At 38.8% G+C, this 17,305-nt stretch overlaps 1 protein-coding gene across 1 annotated transcript in view; it reads right to left on the bottom strand.

Annotated features, from left to right (window-relative positions):
* kcnn4 (potassium intermediate/small conductance calcium-activated channel, subfamily N, member 4) overlaps nt 1-13,269 on the bottom strand; it is a 45,083-nt gene extending 31,814 nt beyond the window's left edge. Inside the window, exons 1-2 of the mRNA XM_057833713.1 lie at nt 12,756-13,269; nt 2,547-2,642 (exon numbers count right to left, since the gene is read on the bottom strand). Of these exons, the coding sequence (XP_057689696.1) occupies nt 2,547-2,642; nt 12,756-13,133 (474 nt within the window). The 5' untranslated portion in view covers nt 13,134-13,269. The remainder of the gene's footprint in view (nt 1-2,546; nt 2,643-12,755) is intronic.
* Between the last annotated feature and the right edge of the window lie 4,036 nt (nt 13,270-17,305).

The following is a 17,305-nucleotide window of genomic DNA, read 5'->3' on the forward strand; positions in this document are numbered from 1 at the left end:
AAAACAAAAAAAAAGCTGTATAATCAAAGAAACAAATTCAAAGTCACAGAGGTTACCCAACAGGCTTTGTGATTCCTAAAATAAAAACGCAAAAAAAAACCTGGAATTAAATAGTGATTTTAAAAAAAAAAGCCCCTTCTGTATTGGTGAATCCCTGAAAAAAATATAGCTGTCTTTTCAATTCTTCCTGTCCAAATAATCTGAAACAATGGTATAATTAATACCTCTTCTGTAGAAAATCCAGCTTTAACAAAAAGCTAATTTCTCTCTCCAGTGAAATAATGTAAACTAAACCGTAGCCTCAAGACTATCAGTACAATTGTCGTTGACAAATTGTTATTCCCACTCAATTATTATTCTCATTTGATGTTCTATATTGCAGGCAGACAATAACCTAAATAAACTGACAAACAATTCAACCAGCATGTTTCCAAACGCAGCAGTTCAAAACTAAATCTCCCATAATGCATAGCACGGCTTACCTCACTGACAGCTAGCACCGGTAGCCGAGGCAAAAATCAAACATTGCTGTAGAAGTTAACAATCATCGGCAGCGTAACGATGCAACACCAAACGGGTTTTTTAAGATCACACCAGTACAAAGCTCCCACATAAGTCAACTGTTGCCAAAAGGTAAGTTTAACAAGTGTACATACCGCTAGCCTGTGAGCTCCTGTCGTCACGACTCACGAACGTTTGTTTGTGAATGAGAATTGACAGTTGGCACCATGATAAAGCCAGTCTATGACTGCGCACGCATGCGGAAATTTGTATCCAAATTAGAATAAAGGTATTTTCGACTTGATTACACTTTTAGGTAGATGAGCATGTGATTATATATGTATTGAACACAAGTCTTAACAACTGGGCAGGCTCAGGCAGCACAGTACCGTAGTATTCTGTGCAAATCGTAAGTCAAAAAAGTGGACATTTTCATGAATTTATAAAACCCTGCCGGACGCCCCGGACAAGATGTAAAAAGTGGACCTGTCCGGGCAAAAGAGGACATTCGGTCACCCGAGCATAGGTGATTAGATTGGCATGTTTTAGCAGAGATTGGAATCTGTTTGTGGGGAAATAACAACCAAAGACATTCTCATAGACTACTGGAAGCAAAACAAACAAGAGAAATACTCAAAAAAATGAAGTCAATAGAATGTTGAAATAAATGAACTGGGTCAGAGCGTCTGATAATGTTTTGCTCAGCAAAGACCTTGCTGACCCTATTTTAGTAGGAGGGCTTGATCATAACACATAATGCCAAAATACAGTTCTTTCTGCTGTAATTGCAACCCAATACCTTAAAGTTCTGTATATTGAATTCATACACAATGGCAATGTGGTTTTGGCCTAGCAAGCCAGCTTGACTTTCGCCATGTACATGATATGTGGCAAATCAATCTGGCCAACTGTGGTTTCAATTGGATTTCCACTCTGGTCCAAAATGGACAGACATATCACAGGAATTTGTAATGCGTCGTAAAGGGGACGACAGTGAATCTTATTTACACTCCTGCAAGTTTTGGAAGGTGTTGTGTTTGCGTTCTTCGTCTTTTTTCCCATGTACCCGATGAAGAGGCTGTTGTTGGGGACTCGATGGCACTTTTTTTTTTTTTGCATACTGCTATTGTTTGTACAACGAAAGGTGTCGTAAGAAGCACGAGAGAACACCAAACTTAGCACATATGCTCCGACTTGACGTCAGACAGTCAAAATCAGGCCTAACTACAAATCTTTCAAAGTGACTTTTAGCATTTGCATTTACACTATATACTCTGAGGTTTTTCCAACGAAAACGGCAGTTATTATTCATTGTTGTTTTTTAATTACAAATTGACTACAACAGACAGTGTGAGTCCCATTGCGTTTACATCACATCCGTGCCTCTGTGATTGAATCACTGAGATTCAGTCTTTGCTTGTTAGCGCCACTTCTAATGGAGAGAAATGGAGAGTACTTATGTAGCGCATTTATCTACATTGTTACAATGCCCAAAGCGCTTTACATTAGAACACATTTACCCTTTCAGACACACATTCACACACCAATGGTGCTGCTGCGATGCAAGGCGCGGAATTGAACTGCTGACCCTTCCGTCCCAGGACAACTCAAGCTACCAACTGCGCCACAGCTGCCCCTAGCATCGACTTCTACCATCGATTTTGAAATCCAGTCCAACCCACAGACGACCATACTGATTTGCTATGTATCTTATAGATGGTGAGAGCCAAACTGGCCTGCCAGGCTTACAGTGTGTGGTTTGGAAACATGTTGAAGCTCCAAAGAATGCGTATACTCATGTGAGAAAAGTATTTGACATAGTATTTCTATTCTAAAATGTAGAAAGAAATTTAAGGGGGGGGGGGGGGGGGTTGCATGAGTAAGTGGTGTTGAGACTACTATCAGTAGAGCGAGACCTCCAACAATTGGCCTCCAAGTCAAAGCAAATTGTTTTGGACATTTTTTGGCATGTTGCATACAATATGGCAGGTCGCATTCTGAGGAGGAGCTTTTCATGCACACAAATCAAAACTTCAGAAACTCACCCTGATGTCTTTGTAATGGAAAGCGATGATGAAGATGAGAAGGCAGCCAGTGGAGAGGCTAATGGAACAGTTGATGATTAAGGCAATGTTTGTGCCCTGGACAAAGAAAAAAACAGTATTGAGGCAAAGCAAAAAACAACTACAACAAAAAAAGGATTCAATTTCAGTCAATATTAAAGAATTCCTGAGCCTATTGACATAACTGAGTGAGGTGAAGATTTCGATTGTTCTTTCATTCATTCATTTAACTCTGCCTTAATTCTCTCAGAGTTCCCTGTGCGTTGGTTACAACCAGGCAATCAACAAGACGCTCCGCCCTTCCAGAGACATCTCATCAAGCCCAAGCGCTTTCCAGGCATCGCCATTCTTTTGTTTTGTTGTGTTTTAATTTGTTTTTGAGTTGAGTCGAAAGTAGGCACAGTGTAATGTGATTTACAGCTATTGGAAATGAACACAAATGTAGCTATAACCAAATGGATACAATTTTATGGAACATTTGATCAAACTGGACTTTTTGTATGCAATGGAATATCAAATGACTAGCCTTTGTTTAAAGGAATACAGCAAATTGTAATGCACAGAAACCAGGTAGGTTGTGGATACCACCGTTCAGACCCTTTAGCTCGGCGCTAACTATTAACATCTCAAAATCAACAACAATAAAGGCTAAACAGTACAAGAAGGTTCGTGTGCTCACCTCTTTTAGATGCACACGGGTCATAGCAACACACTCAGGACATTTTTCAATTGAAATGTCTTAAAACTACTGCTGGAAATCTAAATGACAAGAAGCAACGAACCATCTCTCTTCCCCTCTTGCTCTAAATTAATAACTTGCGCACAAAAGCGCGACCACCTGGTTGCGCTTCTGTCCTGCCTCTCTCATACACAAATGTATTTTCCAGTTTTTTAAAAAGGAGTATATCTCTTTCTCAGTAATGTCATATCATAATGTGCGCGCGCCTGTTAACGGTGCCTGGCGGCAGACGTGTCTTGAATTTCGTTCTGCTACGAGCGGCTGCCATAAAGTTATGAGGGAAAAACATCGTTTTTGAACCTTTATGAGTCGTAATCGAATCGTCACGTGTCGAATCGCGATGCATGTAGTGATCGATTTTTTTGGAACTCCTCTAATGTGAACCAAAGTGGAGGAGAGGCAACTCATGTTTTAGCCACCATGAATAAAATGAGTGAAACTGCAAATGTGAAAATCAGTTTAATGCTATATCTCCAAATCTGATTACTAGAGAGGGCTCACATTTACATTTCAGCTAAAATCTTTGAGCATGTATGATGTATTCAGATACTACATACATATCGCAATTTATATTACTTTGAGAGAGGAAGATGAGAAGAGTCCAACAGTTGTCCTCCACACTTTTTGACTGTTTACATAGTTAAGGGCTTTTTACACTAGCACAAGTAATGCACAGTGTTGATAAACCCATTCATTGTGAATGTGGTAAAGCAGCGGTACCTGCGCAAACCAGATTTGCTGGCTGTTTTGTTTGGTGCATTAAGAGTAAATTTGCGCAAATGGGATGGTCCGCAAATATAAAGTGTTTTATTTCAGAGTTTCAATGCTCTGACATAAAATGTGCCTCTAATAGGAGAGGGGTTGGTAGAGGAATAACATGCTATTTTGGTGGAAGTATTCACAGGTAACAGCATCAGGACAATAGAGGAATACTTGGGACACTGAAAAAACGTCACCGTGCACACACTCATACCTAAGGACAATTTGGAGTGTTCAGCAGAATATGCAAAAGGGAACCCTCGATCTCAGATGTGGGACACTGTGCTTCTAAGAACTCATGCAGCATGCTAAAATACATTATGTCCATGCAGAGATCAATGAATAAAGCAAGTAGTATATTTGAAAAAGAATTAGAATGAATAAAAATAATGTTGCTACATATGGGTACTGCACTGATTATTTTTTTACATCGATTATTTTTAGGTAAGGCAGCACTACTACTTAATACTGTGTGTGCTCCACCCTTTTGAGGTTTTGGGTTCAAATCTTGGCTTGGGTTTTCTTGTGTGGCCTTTGCATCACATCCAAGATTTGATACACTTAAATGTACAGTAATTAACTTTTAAAAGTCCACAACAAAACTTCAGTATCAAGGAAAATTTAGCGGGTAGGTGGTATTATGTGACGACCCTGTTGGCATTCCCCATGTTTTTCCACCCGTTTCTGCAATAACGTCCACACTGTTTCTGTATTCCGTCAGGGTTCTAATTAGTAGACTCCACTAAAAGGCTGAACATTTCACCACATTCCATAACAGAGAGTTCGACGGCAAGTTTCCTGACAGCTTTCTAAAAGTGTTTTGGTAATGTTTTCCTGTTGGAAATAGTTATCTCAAGCCCGATGAGTTTAATTTTGGGTTAACCTTCTCACAGATTGTTTCTCAGTCTTGGACGAGACATCATCAGCAGGTCGGCCCTCCCCCGGGCAATTGGAGAGGAAAACATGATGAAAATTCAACGCAAAGGTCTTTGACTGGTTTGCTAGTAATATAATAAATAAATGGAAACCAAGGCAAGTCACGTGCACCAAATTTGGGGACCGTATGGTTTAACAGTTGTCTGCAGGAAATAACTAGCGATTCAATACAACCATTTTGTATCTATCTTAATCTCTATAAAGGCGAGTTTGTCTATCTGTGTGTTCGTGTTTCATGGACACATTTTGATGAAATTTTACACAGTTGTACTTTCATGTGTCTGGGGATGTTCTTAGATGGGTTTGATCTCTGTAGGTCTCCATTTAGTGCGGAAAATTTGAAACTCCAAAAATTAGAAAATCCCTGATTGTGGCCGTGACAGCTGTGTCTTTTGGGCAAAAGACGCGACTCTCGCAATGTCCAAAATTGCAACGTCACAGTTGGCTTTCTAACTTTACAGTTTTATGTACGTATTTAAATGTGCTGTGAAAATACGTTGTGGCTTTGAGTACTCCACAACAAGATGCTGGATTTTGTTTTTAACAAATATACAATTTCCTGGAATATTATTAAGGGATTCATTTCTGCTGGACATTCATACTCTCCACAGTGATGGAAAAGCGATTGTGCATTAACCCTTTAATGGTGTCCTTTTACCATTACACTACTACATTACAGCTGCATCTCCCAGGAAAGTATGTTTTATCTGCGATTCAACTTTATTGTATTCATGTTACACAAACCCGAGTAAAGCTGGACCATACATACAGTACAGGCCAATAGTTTGAACACACCTCATTTGTGTGTTTTCTATATTTACATTACTGTTAACATTGTAAATCTGCACTGAAGGTAGTAAAACTATGATTGAACATGTGGATGTTATATATTCTACTTCTTTTAAAGTATCCACCCTTTGTTCTGATTACTTTATGCACACTTTTGGCACTCTCTCGATGAGCTTCAAGATGCAGTCACCTGAAAAGGTTTTCACTTCACAGGTATGCCTTATCAGAGTTCATAAGTGGAATTTCTTGTTTTTTCAATGGGGTTGAGACCATCATTTGTATTGCAGTGAATAAGGTGTGTCCAAACTTTTGGCCTTTACTGTACATAATAGGGGTGTGGCAAAATATTGAAATGGTGATATATCGCGATACTTTGTATACCAAAAGTTATCGATATGCTGTCAAGAATCGAGATATTGTTTTATATAGGTGTCAATGTTTAAAAAAAAAAAAAAAAAAAAAAAAGAACCATCAAGTTGCTACCAAAATCTTCCACCATAATAGTGTCTCAGTTAACTCTAAGGCTGCCAGTGACGGTGCTCGATGCCCAATCCATTTAGACTGGAAACGTTCGTTCAATGAAAACCAGAGCATTCACAGTCATTCGGTCCGATTTTCGGGGATTTACAGGTCACTTGCTGTTCATTTTAAGGCATTTACAGGTAATTTCCTGTTGAGTTTGAGTCACTGCCTATTCATTTGGGTGATTCCCAGGTCACTTCCTGTTCTGTAACTCAAACAGGAGTGACCCATAAAATACCGTAATTTCCTAAATGTAACACGCACTTTTTTTTCCCCAAAATCAACTTGTAAAATCATGGTGCGATTTATAAACGGGTACAGGGATGGAGACAAAAATATAAATATATATATATATATATATATATATATATATATATATATATATATATATATATATATATAAAGACCGATTTTTTTTTTTTTATTGACACGGCCATGTTGTGTTGAAGAAACGTATGCGGCGATCCGTTGCCGACCATTACGGTACGTGACGTCACCATTTTGTTTCGGTCGTGGCGAGCTAGGAAAGGAGTCGGAGGCGGAGTATCAAACAAAGGAGCTAATCCGCGTTGCTTTATTGACATTTAGGCTGCAACAAAATACGGTAGCAATGTCTGTCTCACATGCATCCAGCGGAATATAACTATCTTTCCGGCTGTTCCCACAACAAAATACCTCCCCCCGAGAACTATACAACTTGCCAACATAAGTTCCGCCGGTGAATTCTGTTATAACTCGCTACACGGTGATACTTCACTCTGATTGGTCGAATGATTTCGTCTGAGTTAAATTCTGCTTTTTTCACTCTTCATCAAGCACAGAATTCAGTTTCTTGAACTCATTTGAGTCAACGTTTATTGCAGCTCCGCAACTCGGACCACACAACACAACACAGACTTTCTGTGTCCGTCAACTATATCTATCCCTCGGGAAACTCAAATCGAAATAACAATAATTCCTATTGTTACATTCTAGTCAACAGCGATGCACTCTACCGATTTCTGACCTAAATCCCCACTTTTATTTTACCGTATCAATCCATGGATGAAACATTTATTCATCATGATGAAACGAGCAAATTATACAGCAGCCTTTAAAAGAAATGTCACATCAGTTTTGTTTTCTCCTGGATTCTGGTAAGTTGAAGAAGTTGTCAGATCATATTATTACCGTACATATTGTCAGATAACGGTAATGTTTTAAACTACCAATGTGCTATGCTTGTGCTGTGTTTCACCAGTCAGTAAAATGACATTTCTGTATCTGTACACGAGCTCTGTTTTCTTGTGTTCTTCTATTTATTGGTGCTAAAATTAGGGTGCGCGTTATACACGGGTACAATAATTTTCCCTAAATTTTACAAGTAAATTTGGGGTGCGCGTTATACGCGGGTGCGCCTTATATTCGGGAAATCACGGTACCCCAAAATCAACAGGAAGTTACTGAAAATCAACAGGTAAAAGACCTTAAATGGCCCAAAATTACCTCATTGCCCTGCATTAGCTGCCACTGATGGCCATAGACGTTCAATCCATTTGAAGTGGGAGGGACCCTCCCGGGACCCTCCCACTTCAAATAGATTGGACGTCTACTAGTGATAAACTCATTCCAATTCACAGCAGAAGCTTGTTTTTCTATTTATTAGTTCTTTGTAGAATATCATAGAATGATTCTCCATCAATGTATCGATAATCGTTGTATCGCCATATCGTCAGATCATCGTTATCGTGAGCTTTGTATCGCAAATCGTATCGTTTCGTGAGGTACCAAGAGGTTCCCACTTCTAGTACATACAGTATTAGTTCCACATAAACTTCTCTTATAAGGTCATCATCACTGTATGCTTCTACACCGGATACTATTAGGTATGTTTTGAGGTATTAACAATCATACAATGCCTGTCATAAGTATCCACCCACTTGGATGTCACTGTTGAAAGCCACTGTTGAGGAGAAGTCATATTAGATCTCGCCTAGAGTTTGCCAAAAAGCATGTGGAAGACTCCATGGGTAAATGAAAGATTATTTTGTCTGATGAGACCATAATTGAGCTTTTAGGCCATCAGACAAGACATTATGTTTGGGGGAAACCAAACACTGCACATCAACAAAAACACACTGTCCATGTAAAGCATGGTGGTGGCAGCATCATGCTGTGGGGATGTTTCTCAGCACCCTGACCTATTAGGCTTCTGAAGATAGACAGCAGGATGAATGCAGCAAAATACATCGAAATGCTGGACGACAATCTTCTTCAGTCTGCAAGAAAACTACGGCTTGTGAGAAAATTAATTTTCCAGCAAGACAATGATCCAAAGCATACTGCAAAAGCTACACAGAAATGGTTAAGAAAAAGAACCAGGTAAATGTTCTGGAGTGGCCAAGTCAAAGCCCAGACCTCAATCCTATAGCGAATTTGTCGCAGGACTTGAAAAGGGCTGTTCATGCCTGATACCCACGCAACCTGACAGAGCTTGAGCAGTTTTGCAGAGAAGAATGGAGCAAAATTGCAGTGGGCCGATGTACATGACTGCTTGAAACGTATCCACAAAGACTCACTGCTGTGATGGCAGCCAACGGTGCATCTACAAAATACTGACTGAAGGGGGTCGGGCTAATTATGCAAACAATAACTTTCATTTATATACTTTTAGAGATTAAAGAGAGATTAAAATGTTTTTTCCAATAAATTTTTGCGTAAAAAATGCCAAAATTGTTTTGACCATGATCTATTTAATGAATGCAATAAAAGGGGAAAGCACCCAATGTTAGGCAGTGTATGTGTGGCAGTAGGGGGAAAGGTGGATCTAACTACCCAGTGCCCAAAAAGGGAGGAGGGCACATGAAAATCCAGATAACACGAGGATCTGACCCAGTTCTTCACTAAGGATTAACCTGGAGCGCAAATATGGGGAGTTTAGAGGAGGAAGCTGAGCGGCCAAAACAGATCAGTAAAGACACATTTATTGCGAGGCGATTTGAGGAAATAAAACATTGTCATCCTTGAAGATTGAGAATAGAAATATACTTATTTTCTGATGAAAGATGGGAATCCAATCTTTCTTTTTGTAAGTTTTTTTGTTCATGTACCCATAAAACACAAAACAGAGGATGTCTTGTGAAAAATGGCTGAGATTGAATGAGTTGAGTTTTCGGCAAATCTTATATGCATGTGTTTGGAATGTGGAAGTCCCTTAAAAAACACACAAACACAGAGTGAATTTGCAAAATCCACATCAAGGTTTAACTTGGGATACCGACAACAGCAAGTACTTCCTTCAACATAGCTGCACTCAACTTATATTGACGTTCAAACTGCCCATGCAAACACTCACATTATACACTAAATGAGGCGGAAAGTTGTGAGGTTATTCGAGCTACAGGGGGAAGAAGCCAAATGTGGAAAAATCTTCCAAAAATAGCCACTTTTCCGTGACAATCATCAAGGTTGGGCTTAAAATATAACTTTTGTGTGCCACCATTAACTTTGATAGCCCCCCCCCCCCCCCCATCCCCACCTCCACACACCACACACTTAAACTAGCTGGCAGCATTAATGCATCGGAGTGGTTTTCAAAACAAAAGCCAATTAGACTGCAATCAATGTTGAGGTACTTGGCCAGTACGAAGCGTCTGCATGACTAAAAGGGTTATGACATTAGTATAATCATACATATGTGTAGGAACAAAGCAGTCCTTTCAAAAGAATATACAGTACCTTATATACTGTATGCCTTAATTACATTGCAAGAAAACGCCAGCATTTTCCATCTGTCACTGTTCAGTGTTAATATCATCTACAGAGACGTTTCTGCCTCCTGAGTATACAGTGTTTCCCGTACTGAACTTAAACACCTGACTCTCACTCATCCCGCACATTAAAGGCTTAATTTGATGGGGAGGTCTGGTCTAACATTTAGCTGCATGCATCAAACCTTTTTCCATGTGTTAATTGCAAAAGCCTGCCTTTCTTATCCACTGCAATCTGCATATTAAAGTCATGAGGTTGTTTGTCTGGAAGTGGACTAATCAGCAAAGGGTTCAAAACCCGAGTGCAGGTTTGGCAGGACTCAAACTGTCTGCTAATGAAAGTTATGAAAATACACAACAACGTGGGTGGTTTTCTGCACAGGGTACAATAATGTAAAAAATAATAATACTAATAAAACACAGGAGGAATCAACATAAAACGCTCATACTCCAAAGCTATAGTCGTTTGAGTGTGCTAAATACAGTATGATGAGAATATAATGATGAGGACAAATAAATGACTCATGGGTAATACCACTGTCTGCTGATCTCTGCAGGCATAGCCAAAAGTATGCAACAATACAATGCTTAAGATAAATTTTGGGTGAAGGTTTTTCAAAAGGATCAAAATTGGTCGTTTTGCTCGACTGCATTTCAGATAAATACAAAAAGACAGAGAGTACTGTATAGCACACTCCCTAATCATAGACCAAGATGAAAAATGGCCACAAAAAATATATACATATACCTGTATATAAACTGGTGTAGGTAGTTGGCTGGATTTGGTGTAACGCAGCACCTCTGCTGTGTAAATTAAACAAATAGAGTGAAGCCCTATCACGTTGAATGCCCTTCACAGTCACTCAACACTTCAGAGTTTGGAGGGACTGCAGTTCAATGAGCATTCAAGGACTAACTGTGTGTGTGTTAAGCTTTTTCTTTGGCTTTTAGCCATCACATATGCGAAAGAACTAAGAGTCTCAACAAGGAGAGAAGAACATGAGTAAAAGTGTAACATGCTCAGTAAATAAGAGGATGTAAACAAACTCACATTTAAAGGAAAAGGACCAATGTAGACGTGTGGCGATTACCGGTTTCAAGGTATACCAGTATGAAAATGCAAAGGTTTCAAAACCGCAAAAATTTTCCGTCCCCAAGGTATTAGCTATTTTCTTATTTCCCAAAAATGCAGGGAGAAATCTTTCACTTGCAGCTGCAAGGCTTAACCCTCCCCCAACAGTTGTTGCTCAGTGTCAGTGAGTCAGCTGTGCTAAATGATGGCTTGAGGAGGTGAAACTCCTGAACTTTTTTCCCCCCATCGAAGAAAACGAAATTGCTAGTATGGGAATACTTCGGTTACAGGAAAGTTACAGACGGCCACGGCTTAGAGAATGAGGCCCAACCGACATGTAAAAAATGTCTGCGGAGGGTGGCTGCCGAGTAGGCAATACCTCCAATATGATTTCGCATTCATACCAAATTTAAAGTTGGTAAACACTGTCATTAACGTTTCCCATCAGCTACGAGAGTTAACTCCAGTGTGTTTAGTGTGTCTAGCAGTGGTAAAATGTGGTGTTTTCTTTTCTCTGGCAACTGTTTGTGTTGAGAAAGAGAGTGTGTGTATAATGTAAACATGATGAGTCATACACACATGCTTTTTATGGAAAATAATTCAATTATTTTTGTTCTGATGGTAATAATGTTGAGCTGTGGCTGTGGGTTTATGGCTGCATTTATTTCATTTTATTTAGAATATATATTTTATATATTTTATTATTTTAACTTAACATTATACTTATGTTCCAATTTGCTTATATGTTTTGAAAAATAATCCTGTTCAAAGGAAAAAGTTTTTTTTTTCTTTTTTTTTTTCTTTTTTTTTTAACCAGATATCTCATAGTATTTTAGAGCTGTAATAGCAATACCATGATACCGTAAAACCGTGATATTCTGGCTTACAGTTATCATACCACCAGAATCTCATACCTGCACATGCCTAGACCAAGGTGCCATTATGTCAGTGATGTACTTTTTTAAAGGGGTTTAACTTTGTAGCTCTCAAATGTGACATCAAAGCATTAACTTGTGGTGTAATACTGTATATTAGTTTAACAGAAAATGTGACCTTGTAATACTCAACATTTAAACACATTAAAAAACATTGTGTCTTAAAAACTTTCATCTTTTCAAATTAGGAGATCTTCTCACTTATTTTGGTTGTTCTACGATAACATGAAACGTTATTGTGTAAATTGTTCAGAATTGTTATTGCTGCAGGTAAAAAAGTATGGTGTTCTCTATGTGTTGTGTACATATTGTAGCAGACATATAATTTGAGTGCATTTATTCCAAATATTAATAAAGCATTCATGTAATCACATGTAATGAGTCATATTATTTTGACTTTTTTTCCGAAGAACATTTCAGAATTTATATTTTTATTGAGTTGGATCAGTTGTTTTGTTTTGTTTTGTTTTGTTTTTTAACACTTGTGTCTGCACTTCTACTTTGAGTGTCACACAGCAAGTATATTTTTGCCACCTCTTCCATGAATAACATGACTACTGTATTTTATTATATTGTCATGACTTTTTCTTCCTTTTTCCAAAATATCATATGTGAATAGGGTATCTCCTCCAGGGCAAAGTGTTTGTAATAATAAAAGCAGTGTGCTGATTGATGTAAGTGAACACTTACCGGTTTGTAGAAGAAGGGGCACATCTCAGTATGGAGGATCATGAGCAGAATTCCGAGCAGAGCTGCGCCCAAAGCGAGCGCGCACAGCCGCTTCTTGTCCTCCAACAAGAACTTTCTGTCCCGCAGCCTGTACAGGTCGTCTCCCTCCATTTGAGCCGTCCTCTTCCCGGGAAGACTCACTGGCACGGAGACCTCCGGCGATTCCCCGCCGTTTCTGTGCACCAAGCCACCGTAGTTCACACAACCCACCTTGGAGTTGGCCTGCATGGCGCGTTTGGTCATCTCCATCTCCAGAGCGCACGAGAGGCGCTTTTCGTCGCCCTCCGGTGATCGGGATCTTTCTCTCGCGTGTCCGGTCCCGTCCTGGCCTCCGGACATAGTGTCAGGTGTAAACGGCCCTCGTCTCGTTTCACGCTCATGGGAGCCACTAATTGTGGAAGTACACTTAACTCCCTTTAGGAAAGAAGAGGCGCGGCGCTGATGCTATTTGCGCACACCGTTGTATGCTGGTCGTACTGTGTTATCTTATCTTATTTGCATGACGGTGCAGCATATGCTGGGCTGTGCACGATTCACGCGGCGTGTATTTGCGAGCAGGACGGGAAAGTTGAAATGCCGCACTCCAGGGAATTTGAATGTGCTGTTGAAGCAACAAAAAAAAAAAAAAAAAAAAAAAAAAAAAAAAAAAACAGAAAAGAAAAGAAAAGAAGAAAAAAAAGTGAAACTCATTGGATCAAAGTTGGCTCAAGCATGCATGAGGCCAAAGTGAATGCGTAACAATATTGATTTTTTTTTTTTTTTTTTTTTTTTTTTTAACTTAAATCACTGGTGTTACCAGGATGCCAGGTGTGTGTGGGCGTTAGTCTTACCTATGGGGGGGTAAAAAAAAAAAAAAAAAAAAGCTACAATGCTCAAGTAGGTCAAAATCCAGTGTATGGCTACGTTTTGTTTTTTTCTCCTTGAGATAACTTGTGATTTGGTCTAAACAAATAAAAGTTAATTTGATTTTATTTGACTTAGAACTAGGGCTGTCAAACGAATAAAATTTTTAATCGAAATAATTACAGCTTAAAAATTAATTAATCGGAATTAATCGCAATTAATCGCAATTCAAACCATCTATAAAATATGCCATATTTTTCTGTAAATCATATATATCTGCTGTAAAATAAATTGTTAGAATGGAAAGATAAGACACAAGATGGATATATACATTCAACATACGGTGCATAAGGAGTGTATTTGTTTATTATAACAATAAATCAACAAGATGGCATTAACATTATTAACATTCTGTTAAAGCGATCCATGCATAGAAAGACTTGTAGTTCTTAAAAGATAAATGTTAGTACAAGTTATAGAAATTTGAATATTAAACCCCTCTTAATGTTTGCGTTTTAATAAAATTTGTAAAATTTTCAATCAAAAAATAAACTTGCAGCCCGCCATTGTTGATGTCAATAATTACTTACACAATGCTCATGGGTGCTGAAGCCTATAAAATCAGTCACACCCAAGCGCCAGCAGAGGGCGGCAAAACTCCATAAAACACAATTAACAAGTGGGCAGTTCACTCTACTGACATTTAAATCTGTCTGAACGGGACATGTGCGTTAATTGCGTCAAATATTTTAACGTGATTAATTGAAAAAAATCAAAATATGCGTAAATGCGTGTAGCGCCCCCCTAGGAACAAAACCAACATTTTTTTTTTTTTTTTAAAGGTGAAAGAGGAGGTAACAGCACAAAGGTTAAAACTTAGAACACATCAGTACTATATAAATGGGATACCATACACGGTGCCCAGACTGCCGTAAGTACTACATCCAGTTTTCCAGTGCCCCCCTACCCCCACGGTAACGCCCCTGACTTAAATACAGCATCAATGAAGTGTAAACAAATTGAATTACAAATTTTAAAAGAAACACACAAAAAATAGAAATAAACAATCAATGTCATGGAAGTGTTAAAACATCCTAAGATATGGTGAGAACGTCTAAAATGAAAAGACTTCACTATTGTAATTATACATGAAGAAAAAATGTTGGCAATCGAATCTTGCGGTCTTTTACAATTCGATGGTTATTCCATTCAAAAAGATTCATCAGGGAACGCCCACCTTTTTCAGCAACTCTGGTTGTGACGTCATAACTGTAACTGATGATCATGCCTAGCTACCACATGGTGCATGGTGCACCACACGGCAACAGTAGTATAGAAAACTGATGGATAGTCTAGCAGACGGCAAAAATCTGCTGCTCATTCTGGTTATGACATCAGATTCTGTTTTGAGATTATTAGTGGGCGGTGCAAAGGCAGCTGAATAAGGAAGACTAATTAGGATCTAATTTCATTATAAAGCCTTTTCTGTCACCTTTTTGATGGATTTGTGTAACTAAAAAAAAAAAAAAAGGTCTATCATTTTAAAGTCACTTGTAGTCCTATAGCACCTTTAAATACAATTTCAACATATACAAAACAAGGTGCAAAAGTTAAGAAAAACGTGTAGAAAAAGCAATCTTAAAAAAAAAAACTACAGTGGACCGTTATTCAAAAGTTGGTATGCAACCTTTAAACCTTTAAAGGGCAAGTCACTAAATTTTGGTGATTTATAAAAACATAATTGCTAATTTATACCTTTTATAATTATTAATCATTACTGTATTTTTACACCATGTTTAATATATAATTTCATAATCACAATGCAAATACGGACACGTTCTAAATTAATACATTTAAAATGAACAGCAATGCACACTGGTTACATCCCCAAGTAACACTCTAAAGTTTGTTCATAGTATTAAAATTATTGCATGCCATTGACAACTATAGACGTCCAATCCGTTTTAAATATCTATTCAAAATGGATTGGACGTCTATATGACCTAAGTGGGGGTAAAAAAAAAAAAAAAAAAACGTCATGCATGAAAGGGTTAATCAAACTTTCATTGTTACTCTGTTCTACTATCACAAATAAATAAGCAATTGCTCTTGTGTCGGCCTTTGGTGGTCACTAAGCAGAGGCTCAGTTCGAACAAAAGGTGACAAGGTTAAAAATGCTTATTAAAAAAGTATGTCTCACAATTGTCTTTTGTTAAAAAATAAGGTTCCAAAACAACACGACCTTTAGGACGCCATTCCTCATTACGCCAGTCGTTGTTGTCAATTAGTTGCTCTTTGTGCCCCCCTGGTGGTCTTGAGACATTAGGCAGGTTTTAAATTTGCTCCTGCCTTAAAGTGCCTGTGACATTTTGTGGTATTTTATGCTTCTGAATGAATTGGACGTCTTGGATGTGTGTTGAAGCGATCGATATATTCTTTTTTTTTTTAATCCTGCGCTACGAAAAGGAGAGACTTCCGGCCACGGTCTCAGATTGGACTGCGGATTCATCTGATTTTGTGGATTAATTCGGGGGGTTTTTTTGCGTCGTGCCAGCCCAATGTGCTGCAGGCTTTTGTTGCTACACCAAGGAGAGCGATGTGAGGCCTTTTTGATTTCCAAAAGATCCTGTTCAGCATGAAAAATGGGCAAAACAAGTATGACAATGAAGCAACCACTGGACGGATGATTAAGTAAGCTATGTGTTTTATGGTATGTCAAATACTGAGATCATGGCAAACCTTTTAATGAGGAAGTGGCTAGCATTTTGTAGGCGACAATGCTCCCTGTCCACCGAGAAGGCCACTCGGCCGACGACCGGCTTGTCGCACACCATGGTCGCCGCTGATAAAGGCGTGCCTCAGCTTGGGCCCGACGAGCCCCCGGCCTTGTCTCAGATTTTCGATTGTGAAGAGACTTCCACCCCCCTCGTCCTCTTCGCGTGCCCGCCTGTAGAGCGCTATACTCGGCTTTAGCTCAGGCAGCCACGCGCTCCGACGTCAGCCGGTTTGTCCACCAAAAATGCGCTATTTTCGGCGTACATTCCCCTCTGCGTCCATGGCGACGAACACTGCCTGAATCTTCCCCCTCAATGGGCTGAAATCTAAATCAGCTGAAATCATTACTCTGCCGACGTCACCACCAAGATGGAGGGGCTAGAGTGCTATGACAAACGGGGCTAAACGTCAGAGAGAAAAAAAACAAAAAAACTAATTTTTCGTCATCTGCGCTTTGCCAAATTGTTGTATAGAGTCAAAATATGATTTTAATTCAAATTATAATGCTACTTAAGATTTTTTTATGGTGTCACAGGCACTTTAAAGCTGGCCGATTCAAAATATTTTCCACGAGCAAATGTTCATGAGACACAAACTAAAAACGAAAACAAATAAATAGAAATTATGTGTGCTCCACGGACGAATTTGTGGGCTTGTACCTACACATCCAACAATTCTGCTCACTATTCTGATAAGTACATCATAGTGGAATGATCTTTAAACACTGTTAATTTAGTTACAGTTGATTACACTAGCGCTGACAACACAGGAACATTTCTCCTGAAAAAGTTTGGCAAAAGCGTCAATTTGTTTTATTTTAGTGCCATTTCTATAGAAGTGTCAAAATCTGTTGAGGCATGTCAAATAAAACAAGTGTCATAAAAAGATTTGGG

The sequence above is a fragment of the Corythoichthys intestinalis genome, chromosome 4 (genome assembly GCF_030265065.1).
Source record: "Corythoichthys intestinalis isolate RoL2023-P3 chromosome 4, ASM3026506v1, whole genome shotgun sequence".
Classification (NCBI taxonomy): Eukaryota; Metazoa; Chordata; class Actinopteri; order Syngnathiformes; family Syngnathidae; genus Corythoichthys; species Corythoichthys intestinalis.